At 53.0% G+C, this 15237-nt stretch overlaps 3 protein-coding genes across 3 annotated transcripts; 2 read left to right on the top strand and 1 right to left on the bottom strand.

Annotated features, from left to right (window-relative positions):
- Positions 1-1669: 1669 nt before the first annotated feature.
- CH63R_14383 (EC7 protein) lies at positions 1670-1879 on the top strand (the record flags this gene model as incomplete). Its single annotated transcript, XM_018309357.1, has 1 exon — positions 1670-1879. The coding sequence occupies one exon, from the start codon at positions 1670-1672 to the stop codon at positions 1877-1879; it is 210 nt and encodes a 69-aa protein (XP_018150600.1).
- A 2153-nt stretch (positions 1880-4032) lies between these two features.
- CH63R_14382 (uncharacterized protein) lies at positions 4033-5018 on the bottom strand (the record flags this gene model as incomplete). The annotated part of the gene is made up of 2 exons (XM_018309356.1): positions 4033-4689; positions 4737-5018. 2 exons carry the CDS (start codon positions 5016-5018, stop codon positions 4033-4035), a joined length of 939 nt encoding a protein of 312 aa, XP_018150599.1.
- A 1133-nt stretch (positions 5019-6151) lies between these two features.
- Positions 6152-6691, top strand: CH63R_14381 (Nudix domain-containing protein; the record flags this gene model as incomplete). The annotated part of the gene is made up of 2 exons (XM_018309355.1): positions 6152-6227; positions 6291-6691. 2 exons carry the CDS (start codon positions 6152-6154, stop codon positions 6689-6691), a joined length of 477 nt encoding a protein of 158 aa, XP_018150598.1.
- Between the last annotated feature and the right edge of the window lie 8546 nt (positions 6692-15237).

Below are 15237 nucleotides of genomic sequence, written 5' to 3'. Positions count from 1 at the left end.
TGGTGAAGAGCTATAGAAGGTAAACTACCTTGTGTGGAATGAATGTTCTTATATCCCGTTGTTCGTGTGTTGGATCACTTCCTGTTGTTGGTGATCCTTGGTGTTGGATCAGTTTAACGGTTCACTGATCCTTAGTGTAGGATCATGTTGGATCACTAGTGATCCAAACTGATCCATCACGTGACCTTCCCTAGTTCTGTTTCGTCGTTCGGTCTGCGCCGCGCGCCTTCATACATGACTGTCTCCTTGCGGCACTATTCACACGATTCCGACGTCTGAAGGGTTAGTTTGTGTAACAAAACGTCTTTTCTATAGGTAACCTCTACCAATATGTTTCTGCTGGCATAGGTTAACCATTTTAGCTGGAAGGATATTGCCCTTGTGCTCCTCCTTACAACAGTCTTCCAGGCCCGTACGGAGGACGAAGTTATCCGCTGCCGGCGCCGGCCTGCCGGTGAAACGCCCGCTAAGCAGGCAGCCCGGGCAGTCCTCGGCCCGGATACCCGGAAAGATCTGCCCGTGCCTATTGACCAGTTTACCCACCGGATGAATGGTGTAGATATTAGTGATCAGATGAGGTCCTATTACCAATGGCATAACCCTATCCGTCGAGGGGGCTGGCAGGCCCTTGCCTGGGAATTTCTCCTCCAAGTCGTACTTGTGAATAGCTTCATTCTTCAAGGCTTAGGCAACCCAGGCTGGACCTCTATCAGAAACCAATACCTATGGCGAGAAGCTATTTCTATCCAGCTTATTCAAAGATTTGCAACACCAGCAGAAGTTCGACTTAGAGCAAGGCCTTGAGAGCCTTCAGGTGGGATGAATAACTTGATTCCGAACGAGGACCATATAGAGGGGGTAAGAGGCAAGGTTTCGCCTTCCGCCTATTGCAGTAGGGTAAAGGCACGAGACTGGAGGGCCTTAGTCGAGGCAGGGGCTCTGAATAACCTCACTCGGGCACGGCGGAAATTATCCCGCCGCGGCTGCCTGACTTGTGAAGTGGCCCTTTGCAAAGGGGGAGAATGCTGGTACCTTTGGCATGGGCAAAAATAGCTGTAAATAGAAGTATTGTACATCTGAGGCGTTATATTGGGCTCTTGATGGTTATTTTTCAGTGTACTGGGTGGAGAATGTAGCCTTTTGGCGGTGGAGGGGATAAAACATATCTTAAATTTGCAATGCATTGATGTCGTGAGCAGCAGAACTACAGACGGTTCGGGGCCGTTTCAAAAGCGTCTCAACCGAATGTACGGCTTGGAGACATTTAAATATATTTCTAATCTCATCTTTATCCAATCATCTCCGCATACATTCTCAAACCTTATCATTCGTACCACTGCCTGCCTTGACCGTAAGGAAGTCGTCCCACCAGCACCACGAAGAAGATTTATTCTTGCGTCAGCAATTTAAGAAAATATAACCTACGCAGCACAGGTTCTAGAAATCCGCCACTTTTTGATACATGACAATTAGGAAAGCGGAAATGTGAAGGAGTGATAAAGATCGCCTCGTCCCGCCAGTTGAACAAGAGTCTCGCCCCTATCGAATTTTAACGCTCCAACAGCCTGTAATTACCTCAAATCTATTCTACTTATAACTAAACCCCGAAACCTCTGGCCGGATGATTGCCCTCCGCTGCCTCATTGTCCTCCTTCCTCTGGCCTACGCGATGCCATCTTCCAATTTCGCCTCCTTTCCCCTCGTAGCCCGCCACTGCGCCCAGCCCACAAACTGCGGTGCCGTCGTCCAGGGGACAATGTGCGACTTCTGCTGCGCATCCAACGTGAAGCCGGACAGTATCCACTGCAAGTCTCGCAACGTCGCCTGTCAGTCGGGTGGTCAGCCAGGTGGTCAGACGTTCAACTGCGACCATGCCTAGAAGTCATTGGTTAATGAGCTAAGTTGAGGGACTATCTTCATTCGCGTTGATGATGGCTTATGGCTAAGATTATGGCAGTTGTAGCCACAAAGCTCCCAAGCGGAGAGTTGTGCGATGAGTGTTATGTGGACATGGGCCTCGTAACTGAGGGTGTTTGTAACATTTTTGGATTAAGGAGAATACTAAGGTGGTCTACATTGTGCGCTCATAGTCGAGTACGCTGGCACGCACAGTCATGTTTGGCTAAGAGACTAATTGTGCTTTGTTCTGTCTACTTCCGCTGACCTCCTAATGCAATGAGCGATTTTACAGTACATCTTCTTTCCCTCTCGTACTCCAAATATTGCCTGTGTTATGTCTGTCCCTGGTTCCCACTGGTGCCCCAGTTCCGTTCGTTGGTACTCTCTCCCTCAGCAGAGCGTGCCGTCTGGCTCGCCCCCGTGCCATAGCCTGCGTGTTAGTATTGCGGACAGATCTTCTAGAAAAAGTCTGTCACGCGAAGAAATGCCTCAAAACCTCGCGGGTCTGTGAATAGTCCCTTGTAGTACCGCTCGGGAGATCCCATAGGTCCTATGGGCTCGAGCGAGCCAGAAGGGCGAAGAGTCAGTCACCAGTGCCTCCTCGCTAAGGTTATTTAGCAGTAGACCAGGTAATCTGCGTCCTTTTTTTCCCTGCAAGAGCAGGTCAGTAGGGCTTTAGTGTGGTTAAAACGCTGATAGTAGTGTTCAAAGTCTACGTAGCGCGACGAAGCAGCCAGGAGATGATGAGGCGTCGCCGGTTGTAGGGCCGATTCAGGGGGGCAGGAGAGATTCGCATTAAGTCCCAGCTGCGCGTATCGCTGTGTCGCCTATTCGTAGGTTTTCCTTCGCAAGCCGTTTGATGCCCGTAAGGGTTGTCACTTGGCTTATGTGGACTGGGAGCGTTGTCTCCTCTTCAGCCAGGCTGTCCGCTGCTTCGTTCCCTTGTTGCCTTGATGCCCTGGAGCCCAGTTGGTTTGTGTCTCACACATCCTGAATGCCTCTTAAATTTCGAGAAAGGCTTTTTGTGACGATTCTGGGGCCTTATGTGTCTACCCGTTATCACAGATCTTTAATCCACCCACATGCGTCAATCTAACAGTTTTTACTCTAAGTAATGCCTAGTTGAAAATAACAGCCGACAAAACTCGGCGAATAGAAACGGAAATCTGGCTCAATCCATGCAACAGGCCTAGATTAACCCTGTAACAGGGATGGAACGTTGAGAATACATGGGAGGGAGTATGTCTAAAGGATCCGAAGTTCCGAAGCCTGCCGGATCTAGTTGTCCATTATCAGGTTCAATAACCTTGTTTGCAGAAGTCCCTGATTGAAAGCAGGACCACTCCGGCCCGCCTACGTGTGTACCAAGACCAAGACGCCATCTATGCTATACGCCTGCAGGTCAGCCGTAGGGTGAAGAGGTTTTTAGAGGGCAGAGCCTTAGCGATCTAGTCTACCAGCTTGGTTGGCAAAGAGACAAACCGTTTCAGGGGTATGTATAGCTGAGAAACAGGTATGGGCAAGCTAATAAAAAAGTCAGGAGGGTTTACAATTAGAAAGCGCCGAAACAAGGGGTAACCCTACCTAGACATAGTACTCCCTGTAGTTAAAATCCTTTCTAGTATTACCTATTGAGTTAGTCAGCCTGGAACTTGGAACAACCCAAGTGAGGGGCATTTCGAGAAGCATGCCTTTGATCAAATGCAGCAAATATAGCAAATACAGCCCTCAAGTCTGTTTATTTATTTGAGAACCCTGATCTGTCGTGTTTGCTTATTTTATTGCTCTAATTTGACTAAATCGTTTGTTTTGAAGGTAGCGCTAATTTAGCGGACCGCGTGGTCGTGAAGAAACATGGTGGGATCGTCAAGCAACGCGGGCAGAAGGATTGAATTGATAGCCATGCAGGACTCCAGTATAACGGAAAGTACTATGCAGCAGTACGCAAGAAAGTAAGTGTAATCACAGAGATAGGTGTCAGGTATCCGTAGTAATTGTAGTTGTCTCCGTACGAATCGGGGTGGATGCAGATCTATAGAGAATACGGATAACAAAATAGGAATACGCTTGACTTTCGCACATCCCCCTAAAGTTACTGTGATACAGAATTCCTCTTAAGTTAAGCCTCTTAATTTAAGCCTCTTCAGTAGGGGCCTCTTCGTTGGACCCCTTTTCAGTAGGGGCATCTTCAGTAGATCCCTCTTTGGTTGAAGCCTCTTCAGCAGAGGCCTCATCAACAGACCCCTCGTCAGTAGACCCCTTCTTCGAACCCTTGTTCTTAGACCTCTCATCAGCAGAGGCCTCATCAACAGACCCCTCGTCAGTAGACCCCTTCTTCGAAGCCTTCTTCTTAGACCCCTCTTCGGTAGAGGCCTCGTCAATAGACCCCTCTTCAGTAGACCCCTTCTTCGAACCCTTGTTCTTAGACCCCTCATCAGCAGAGGCCTCATCAACAGACCCCTCGTCAGTAGACCCCTTCTTCGAAGCCTTCTTCTTAGACCCTTCATCAGCAGAGGCCTCATCAACAGACCCCTCTTCAGTAGACCCCTTCTTCGAACCCTTGTTCTTAGACCCCTCATCAGCAGAGGCCTCATCAACAGACCCCTCGTCAGTAGACCCCTTCTTCGAAGCCTTCTTCTTAGACCCTTCATCAGCAGAGGCCTCATCAACAGACCCCTCGTCAGTAGACCCCTTCTTCGAACCCTTGTTCTTAGACCTCTCTTCAGTAGATGACTGATCGCTGTTCTTCTCTACACGAGGGCGACGCTTCGTGGCCAGCTTAGGGAGACCCTTAGAATGTAAGTGTAAGGTACTAAGTTTCTTAGGGGTAGATTTACCTTCAGTAAATTAGAACTAAACCCAGGCTTCCTCTTCAGGTCCTTCTTAAATAGCGTAGAACAAAAGGTTCTATCCAACAGCGTTTGGCCGTTGGTGCCCAGGCATGGGGATTCAGATGTGGTGTGGCCCTGGAGAAACTCGTCGGCAATGCTGTTATCTGCAGGCGATCTGCTATGCTCCTGACGGATGGATACCGCATTGAAGGGGGCTCCGTTACACAGAAACGACCACAGGAGGGTTGCAAAACAAACTAGATGAAGGAGTCGTTGATGTCCAGTCATTTTGACAAACTCTCGTTTCGTGCGTTCAAGGGGTTTGGCGGAGTCAGATGCGGAAAACAAAGCAAAGATAGAATGATAGAAGAAAGCGAGGTACAAAAGGAGGATGAATTCTTGTTCTATTCGCTCACTCTTTTCTTGCTGTTTGCTTCAGTGTATTTATATTAAACCGTTTCTACTCTTTTTTAACTACCGCCAGCATCACCCCCTCATTGTTTTCTTGCAGTGGTCTTCCTAGCTTACACGTCATTACACTTTATACCAAGCTACCGATTTGAAGTAATCTTGCGCATCGGAAATACCGAAAATGTTGTAGGTGGAGTCTAGAAGGAGCAAAGTCAGTTATTTTACGTAAGTGAAACTGTTGTAAACTTTCAGCTAGAGTGCGACAATTTGGATGCCTTGGATGTTTTTTATTCTAGGTTTCTACAAGAGATGTATTGCCTTATTTCATATTTGCTAGAAGGGCTGTGTAAGAGTGGCAAACTAATAGTGCTGTAACGCTAATTTAAATAGCCTTCTTAAAAACCTATACAACAGTTGTAGACATAGTCCCAGCCTAAAACCAAGTCTCAAAAGTTTATATTGCAAGGTTTATACGCTACAAAGAATTTGTAGCTCAAGGTTTATTGTTATTTCGGTCAACACTCATGATTACTACATTACTAAATATTGTTAACAATACCAGCTAGTGCAAATAGAAAAGCCTAAAGATGCAATAAACCTTGTGGAATGCTTCTGACACAGTCTTGAATAGGTTAATGATCCTAAGCTAGACTTGTTTCACTCTGGTGTAGAATTCTCGTCTAATTCCGCTTTATAGCCCCGCTGCCTACTTGTTCCTTATTGAGTTACAGTCTGAAAAACTTTGACCTCGATAATGCCGATTTGTAGCTCTCTCCATATTTTTTAACTAACGACAATCATAAGTTTTCCTTTCTTGAACTAACGTTCTGTTCATCTGCTAAATGGTGACAAAACCGCCTGGCGGCTTCCTATATAATAGTCCTTAATACTCCTACATCTGTCCACATTCGTTTCTAACATCCTACAATCTCTGTGTTCTGCACTTCAAAATTCTCCTAGAAAGCTTGAATAAACCGCCGTACGCTTCATTCAAGTAGCTATAACAAGCTATGCATCCATCCTTCCTATCCCTTGCTGCATGCTTCGTCCTCGCGGTTGGAGCAAACCCGGTCAAGCCCGGCTCAGGTTAGTTTACATTATAGGCCTGCAAACAAGGTTGGGATACTGACCATGACTGATGTGCTGCAGTTGATGAAGGCGGCTCCCGGTCCCGCTGTGGCGTTGTTGCGTTCGAGGGAAACGGCAAAGTATGGATGGTTCATTCTAAGGCCGACGGACTTATACTACCCAAGGGTGGATATGATTCAGACAAAGATTCAAACATGGAAGACTGTGTGGTACGCGAGGCCAAAGAGGAAGCTGGAGTTGACGTCATTAGGAGCTCTATTGTAGCTCTTTCCGTTGACGATGGCTCGGTGCATTGGTTTAAGTGCAAAGTATCTGGCCACGGAACCCGAACCGATGCCTCCCTGGAAGGGCGCAAACCGCCACGCGCACTTCCAGTCGCAGATGCCATGACTGAACTGAAAAAGGATAGTAAGGGGAAGAAGAAGGGTATGCAAAAAGCGCTTAAAGCTGCAACCAAGTAGCAGTATTAAGGTAGAGCCCTACAAGATGGCTGGGTACTGGAGAAGGGCGGGGTTTAACGCTAAACGGCTACTTTTTTCCTATTTTGTTAGCTACCGATATTAGGCCTTGAATCAGAGGCTACTACTGCACAACACGGACAGATGAGAGGTTGGGCTTAGGTATAGACACCGAGATAGGTATCGGGCTCACTAGCAAAAAATTCAACCGTTAGGCTTACATGTTTTGTTGGTGCCTACGGTTATCATCCTAAATATTAACACATCTTATTTCTTATTGTCACTCTGGTAAACCTACGGGACTGCATAACACGGTTATGTTTTCACCCTTCATATGCGCAGCAGTCATGACGTTTAGAGGCACAGCTACGAATACCACAGACATCAGACGAGATTGGTTGACAAGAAGGCATGTCCGGCCGATCGAGACGACGGTAAGCCGGTTGTATCTCAGTGAGTTCCTGAGCTAATCTGTGGGCTGATATCCCAACCGTCAAGCGGCGTCCGTCATTGTCAGACGATGGATGCGGTAACTGGTTCGATCCACCATCGCACCAAGAGCTTATGCTACAGTCCAACAGGAGACAGAGGACATGGCCTTTTTACGGTAGACTGGTAGATAGCATACAGGCCGCGAGGTCCTGAGCAGTAGCCGCTGACCTGGTGGCTCAAACGCGCGGCTGTCTGGCTTGCCTGTGGGCTGTCCGAAGCCGGGTGTTTGCAGAAGACTTCTGATGAACAATCTTCCGCCCAGGAAACTGGAACCACAAGAGAAAGGGAACAAAACACAGCTGGGTCGGCAAAGTGGACTTGGTTTCCCCTCTTCTCTTCCTCTCTTGCCGCCTCTCTCACCTGCGGCTGCCTCGTCCCCACTCAATTCAGACCACTGAGATCTGTTCACCCAGACAAGACCATCGCCCAAACAGCGTTTAATTCACCCGAACTTCAATGGCACCTCGCCGTGAACACCGGCATGCGAGTCTTGGTCCATGCTTGTCAAAGTTAGGACAGCACTACCGATGGTCATGATGCCGCAATTGAGTGCTTGGAAAAAGTCTACCTGTTCGAACAGCACTTGTACTTGACCACACTGCAACCCACGACAATCCTACGACTCGGACTGAAGACAAAGTTCATGAGATTGGACCCTTAGACTTCAAGTATGAACCATGAAACGCGGGCCTAAACCTGACTGCAGTGGACAAGTGAAGCACATAAGGCTTGTAATTACGACAGGCAACTCTGTAGTCAGCTAGGACAGTCACAGGTGCGTATCTTTGGTTCACCCTATATTTACAGTACCCGCGTGCACATACAAAGCCCATTCGACACCACCCCTAGCTCTTAGTAAGTGCATAAGTTGCAAATGTGCTAATGCGGCAAAGACCGTCTCACACAACTCCTATATTCCACAGGGCAACGGAAAGGGCTCCACACAGCTTGACGGGCACTTGGGCGCAGCTGTAGGGGAAAGTGCGATGGCACTGGAGGGCCGTACGCCTACAAAGACTTTCAACGTACTAGTAGCATCTTCGACGTTGACGGGCAGCGATGCAAGCCTCCGCCATGGAGAGATGCGTGCCTGGCAGACTCCCGAACGCCGAGCTCCAGCCGAGACACCACCACAAGTGACGACGTATCGTCGAACACCACCGCCGCGACGGTGGCTGGCCGTTTGATTGAAGAGCAGTCCCGGAAGCTGGAACAGCGCGTCAAATCATGATGCTTCTCAACTCTTTTCTTATCTTGTACATCCTTCTCTGGATCTCTGGCCTTGTGAAAAGAACCATGGAAGCGTATGGGATCGAATCGCATGGCTCGCTATTGGCAGCTCTACAGAGCTCAAGTCAGTTCATCGGCTTTTTCAATGCGGCGACTTACTGCTTCCACGAGCGCATGGAGCATAGACGGAAAGAGAGTGTTGTTCGTAGGCCACGTCGAACATCATGAGCCTGTAGTTGGGATTGGGGCATTCAAACTGCTGAATGCCCCAGTCCTTAGGCCTGTGAACAAAACATCCTGTTGCGTGCTTTCGCAGACCTACTGTATTGCAGATGACAACCATTATGTTTGCGTCATTCAGGCCACTAGATTCCCGAAATAAATAGTGTACTTGACGAGACGGAAGTAGTCGGTCGATTAAGCATCAGCGGAAAACTATCATGTAGTATCTGTAATTGAAAGATTGAATTCTCTTGCTGTTGCTGTTGCTGTTGCTGTTTCTGTTTATGCTGCCACTTGACGGCCTGCAATCGTGAACATATATCAGGGTACGTCTCGATGAAAGCGTTGATATGGGCCTCCCTTGTTGTTGCTGATCAAGAAGGCATGAAATCGCCGCTATGATCCCATACGCGATCGTGCTTACGGTGCCGCATCTGCTACAGTGTTACATTTGAACACGACCGCAAGGACGGTTCGCTATGTTTTCGTACCTTCTTTGCACGTCTCGACAGTGTTATGACAGGTCGACGGTGTGGACAGTAAGCAAGCGAAACGCATGAGTGAATAGCACAAAAAGCCTCGACTCTATCGTCAGACGGCTGTCATACCACCACTATCATGTTCACAAGCACTCATGTTCCAGGCATTTTAGGGTAACCATTTGCGCTGCAAGCATGTAAATCGGCGATGGCCTATTGGCCGTCGCCAGAACAGTCCTTAGCAACACGCTGTCTTGCAGCCTCTCGGGCCTGATTAAAAGTAGCTCGTTGGGAGATATGACTCTGCGAAAAGGATGTTCGCCTCCTAGATCTTGGTACATATACGCAGGGTTGGCACAGGTGTGCAGGAACAACAAGAGAGCTTTATATGAGAACTGATCAGGCTAGAACAAGATGTCTCTGCTGCTGTATTACGGCGGAGACATGAACCTACTCAGTCTAAGGAGAGTTTACCTATTCAACCGCTAGGCATCATGATTCAACACAGCATGCTTCACGGTTGTTCGGCCGATTACTTCTTAGGCCCCCCTCATTCGAACATCCCATTCCTTCTCCACCATCTCAGGTTCACACAGCTCGTTTCATTCGGTAGTCCTCCTCCCGCCGGCCCCATCCTTCAGACTATTACCCTTATCCACCCTATCTCCGTAATCCGCCACTGACGTTCCGCGCTCACTCTAATTACAATAATACACCCTAACACTTATTGTCAGCGTCGGCTGGGTAGGCGACGTTTTATTTTGTATGGCGAAAATTTAGACGCTAGCACGACATGGGGTAGCCGACGTTTAAAAATCAGGGTAGCCGACGTTTCCTAGAAATCAGAATGTAGGCGTCGCATGAGGCTGAAAACTCGACAGGAGATACAACTAACTACTGCAAAACTAACTATCTTATTTTCATTCTCTAGAAATGCTTTTTCACTATGTAGGTTGTTGTAGAAGTATTGTTGGCTGGTTTTGGTGAGGTGCAAGGCGTGCCCAGACTATGTAGGAATGAACCAATAGACGTGTAGCATCAGGACGAACCCAGATTAAGTAAGCACACAGCAAACAGGAATCCGTAGTGTCTTGCATCTTCGTTACTGCTAGCAACGGTTCCAAGGTTTAATCATACAAGGTGGTGTTGACGACAGGGTTAGTAGTTACACTTAATATAATTCTATTCTCTTCTGGACTTCTTCCGGTTTCCTTGTTACTCACTAGGTGTCATTTGCACATACTGCGCCTGGATTACTCCATGGAATATTTTCATTATGTTGACGCCTATAGGGTTCTCGTCTGTCGTACGTGTACAGCTAGCGTAACGAAAAGACGCATACGTGTGCATTTACAAGCCGCCCCGCATAGACTAACGAAGGACGAAATCGACAAGGCGGAACGATGGGCCAGTACTGTAGACGTAATCGAGAACCCGGACGACATCGAGACACCAAGCGACGCCTGCCGAGCTATCGAAGAGCTCGGACGACCTAGGGAAAACGGATACCGGTGCACTTTCGGTAGCGAGACAGGGAGCAGCTGCCTGTTCGTAGGGACAGATCTGCGCAGAATCAGGGAGCATCTTAAGGCCATACACGGTTGGGATCAGGGTCTCCGACCAGGACGCCGGGCTGCCCCCAAAAGGGAGCAGGATGGGCCGTGGAAAGCCGGCGTCTATTACCAGCGCTTCTTCACACGTGGCCCCCGGAGCGAGTACTTTGAGGTAGCGGCCGGTCGCCATCTCCAGAGAGAAAACCAGCTCGAGCTAGCGCAGGAGGATCTCGTGCGGGAGGCAGCAAGCCGTTTTGTAGCCAAAGCGGAGGGGATTCGCAAGAAGGAGGTCGAGAACGTCGACAACCCGGACGAGTTCCTCGCACCAAACGCATGGCTCAACCGGCTTGGGGCAGCCAGGCACCTCCAAGCGTTTGGGGAGAAGAAAGAGCTGTTACGGTGTCTCGTGTCACTTGACTACGGCGATGAGAGCGACGACCCGACACGGTGCGACGACGGTGCGTTGCGGGTCATTCATATAGCGTTCGAACGGTGTAAGAACAAGGCGAAGCGGTGCGCGAGACCCGAGACGGTGTCGTGGAACGCTCTCTTCGAGGCCAACCGGGTAGAGATGTCCAAGGAACGGCCCCGACCATTCCACTTCCACCGGAAGCCGGCGACAGAGAAGAGGTACACACAGGTCGTCTTGCAACTGTTTAGTTACATCGTCCGTGTCATGACGATTAGGACGAGGGAGGAAAGACCGCCGTTCAAGGTCACGACAAGGCAGCAGGAGGCGTACGACTTTATGATGAAGGCGGCCGACAATGCCGAGGAGGAACTTGCCAAGGCCCAAGGCAAGACGGAAGGGGTTGCAGCCAGGGCCGCCATGGACAGGTTGGAGGAGGGGGTCGCAAGCATGTTCATGTCGGTGCTCGATCACCAGACCAAGGGGACCGAGTACGACAGCATTCTCGTCAGCTTCTTCATGGTGCTCAGCATCAGGGCGGACCACGGGTGGGAGGACTTCAGCACCTTCACGCCCAAGCTGTCAGCCATCACGACCATGGCGCGGCTCTTCGTCGTGAAGAGCGCGGTGGACCAGCGGGTCAAGGCGGTCGCGCGGCGCGTGCAAGCAGGCCAGAGCCAGGACAAGGCGGAAGACGGGGCGCCGAGTCATTTCGATCTGGTGGCCGACATGACGCGGCGGTTTATGGTGATGGCGGACAAGGGATCGCAGACGACGCCGATGCAGTTCATCTTCCGGCTGCGGAACTTCGGCTTAGGGGCGCATAACAGGACGGCAGCACGAGGGTCTGTCAGCTGGGACAAGGACGAGATCGTGTTTAAGGGGAACCGACTCAGCGTCGTCGACATCCAGGGCATGATACAAGCCACGGTGGCGCAGGCGGAAGAGATCTTGTTCCGGAAGCTGCTGTTCTGCCAAGACTTTGTCGAGCAGTCCAGCGCCGAGCTTGGTATACCCGAGGTCCCGTGGAGCATGATCAGCGACGACGCGTCCGACACCACCATCGGTCTATCGATTGTGGATGCGATCGTGCGAGCCGACGAAGATAAGAGGCGGGACTGGCTATTCCGCAAAGTCTGGAAAGACGAACGGCTGAGGGGTAGGTTCTTCCCCGAGGCCGATGCGGGGTCGACGGAGCCCAGCACACAAGCGGCGTACCGGTACGGGCAAGATGTGGAGAAGTTCTTGGCCGTGTTGCTGTTCCTGGTCCATGTCAGCTACGGGCAGCCGGCACGGGCACCGGAACTGCTGACGGTCCGGCACCGGAACACGGCGGACGGCGGCGTACGAAACATCATAATGGACCGGGGCCTGGTCATGATCGTGACGGGCATCCACAAGGGCTACTCGCGGTCGGAGAGGGAGAAGGTCATCCACCGGTTCTTGCCACGCGAGGTCGGATCGCTGCTGGTATACTATCTATGGCTGGTGCTGCCGTTCTGGGAAGGCGCACAGGCCAGCGCGGGGGCGGCGCCGGATACGTTCCCGGCGACGCTGTGGGGCCTACGGGAGTCCAGCAACCCGTTCGAGGACGACGCAGGTGGCGGCGGGGCCGAAGAGCACGACGGGGGAGCGAGCGACGCAGAGGCCAACACAGGGCACGTCAGGCCGGCGGGGGCGGCCGGGGAGGACGCAGGCCGAGGACGGCCATGGGCGCTGGGGGCCGGCCCGTTCTGGACGCCGGATCGGATGGCACGTATACTGCGGCGGTTCAGCGCGGCAGGCTGCGGACAGAAGATCAACATCAGCAGCTGGCGGCACATCGCCATAGCACTCGGGCGCCGGTACTTCCGGGCGGGGGTACGGGGAACGGCGGCGTCGGACGAGCTGGTCAACGGGGACGAGGACGGCAGCGACAGCGAGGGAGAGGACGACAGCCCGTGGGACATACAGGCGGGGCACGGGACGACGGTGGCGGGGCTCATCTACGCGCGACTGCTGACGGAGGGCGCGTTCGAGACGAACGAGCGGCGGTTGCAGTTCCGGCACGTCAGCGAGGAGTGGCACCGTCTCATGGGGTTCAGGTCGGCCATCGGCGGCGTCGACGCGTTCCTCCGACCGGGCAGGAAGAGGAAGACGCCGTCGCTGCACTACGAGGCGATGAGGGAGGCGCAGATGCAGCGGTGGAAGACGCTCTTCCGGGTCGACACCGGGCGGGTGCTACGGAGGCTCTACGGGGACGGGGCGAGGTTCCAGGGCCTCCAGGAACGGGCGATCGGGGCGATCATGGCGAACAAGAGCCCGGTGGTGGTGGTGATGGGCACGGGCGGGGGCAAGAGCCTGTGCTTCATGCTCCCGGCGGCCAGCTGCACGGGCGGGGTGACGGTGGTGGTGGTGCCGCTGGTGTCGCTGCTCGGGGACATGGTGCGGCGTTGCGGCCTGCTGGGGATCCGGTGCGCCGAGTGGAAAAGCGAGCGGGTGCCGGGGCAGGTGTCGATCGTGTTCGTGACGCCGGAGTCGGCGATGAGCAAACGGTTCCAGGACTATCTCGAGGGGCTCCGGGTGACGGCGCAGCTCGACCGGATCGTGGTGGACGAGTGCCATACGATACTAGAAGGCAGCAAGAAGTTCCGGCCGCGGCTGCGGGAGCTGGGCCAGCTCGGGCTCGTAGGGGTGCAGATGGTGTATCTGACGGCGACGCTACCACCCGTACGGCAGCCGGACCTTCTCGCGTTGCTGTTCGTGCGAGAGACCGAGGTGGAGATGATGCGGATGAGAACGACGCGGACGAACGTCCGGTACGGCGTGCAGACGACAAGGCCGGGGCCGGGGGGTGGCGAGGACGAGACGACGGAGGCGGTAAGGAGGGTGCTGGACGCGAAGCTCGAGGAGCACCCGTGGCCGGGGAAGATGATCGTATACTGCCGGACGGTGGAGGGGACGGGGTCACTGGCGGAGCAGCTGGGGTGCGACGCGTACTACCGCGAGATCGACACGAGGGACGGGAAGGCGGAGCGGCTCCGGGCGTGGGCCAGCGGGATGAAACGGGGCGGGTACGGAGAGGGGCGGGTGATTGTGGCGACAAACGCGCTCGGTCTAGGGATCGACGTGGCAGACATCCGGGTGGTACTCCACGTAGGCATGCCGTACGAGATGGCAGACTACGCACAGCAGAGCGGCAGGGCGGGGCGGGACGGGGTGAGCAGCGAGGCCATCGTAATAGTGGAAGGGGCACAGAGAGGCACGGCGGTGGTAGCAGCGGCAAGGCCGAGCACGGGATTCACGGCGAGCGACTACGTCAGCGGGGCGCACTGCCGGCGGGTCGTGCTGGACTCGGTCATGGACGGGCGAGAGGATCGGAGCGGGTGCGAGGAGGGCGAAGAGGCGTGTGACATCTGCCAGGCGGAGGGGGGAGAGGGGAGGAGGAGGAGGGGGAGGAAGAGGAAGGCCAAGCAAGCGCGGTGCAGAGGTCGGGCGCGGAGGGTTTTCAGGCCAGGGTCGAGGGGCAAGAGAGACTGGTAGCGTCGATGCGAGAGCGGGCGCGACGTAGGCTGATGGACGGGGTGAGGGAGGTTGCGAGGCTTGAGGCGATTCTTGAGGAAACACTGGCGGCAGGGTGTCTAGTCTGCTTAGGGTTAGACGGGGACGGGGCGAAGGAGCACACGACGCTCGGGTGTAGGACGGCATCAGAGAGGGGGCCAGAGTTTGAACGGGCGGTGCAGGAAGGGCGGGCGATGCAAAGGTGGCTCCGGCGGGGGCGGGGCGCGGAGGCGTACGGGTGTTGCTTCGGGTGCTTCGTGCCACAGGCGTTATGCCCGAGCTGGGAGGAGATGGAGACGGGTGGGTGGCGGAAGAAGACAGGGACAAGGCGGTGCCAGTACGCCGAGGTCATCACAGGGACGGTCGGGTACGTAGTAGCACAGCGGGCGATGCGAGGGGACGTGGAGGAACTGTATCGCAGGCTGGGGTATAGAGGGAGCGAGGTGGAAGGAGAGGAGGCGTGGGCGTGGCTGGGGAAGAGGATTTCATGGGGGACGATAGAGGGGATCAACCTATGCCGGGCGTTTGTTTACATAGTAGACGGTATAGAAGGGTTAGAGTAGAAGGAATAAGGTGAGTAGGGTATAGGGTTCATAGTTAGAGAGGGTCGTAAGCAACAAAACA

The sequence above is a fragment of the Colletotrichum higginsianum genome, chromosome 11, assembly GCF_001672515.1.
Source record: "Colletotrichum higginsianum IMI 349063 chromosome 11, whole genome shotgun sequence".
NCBI classification, from domain to species: Eukaryota; Fungi; Ascomycota; class Sordariomycetes; order Glomerellales; family Glomerellaceae; genus Colletotrichum; species Colletotrichum higginsianum.
Note: the sequence above shows the minus strand (reverse complement) of the source record. Positions and strands in the feature narration are given on the sequence as shown.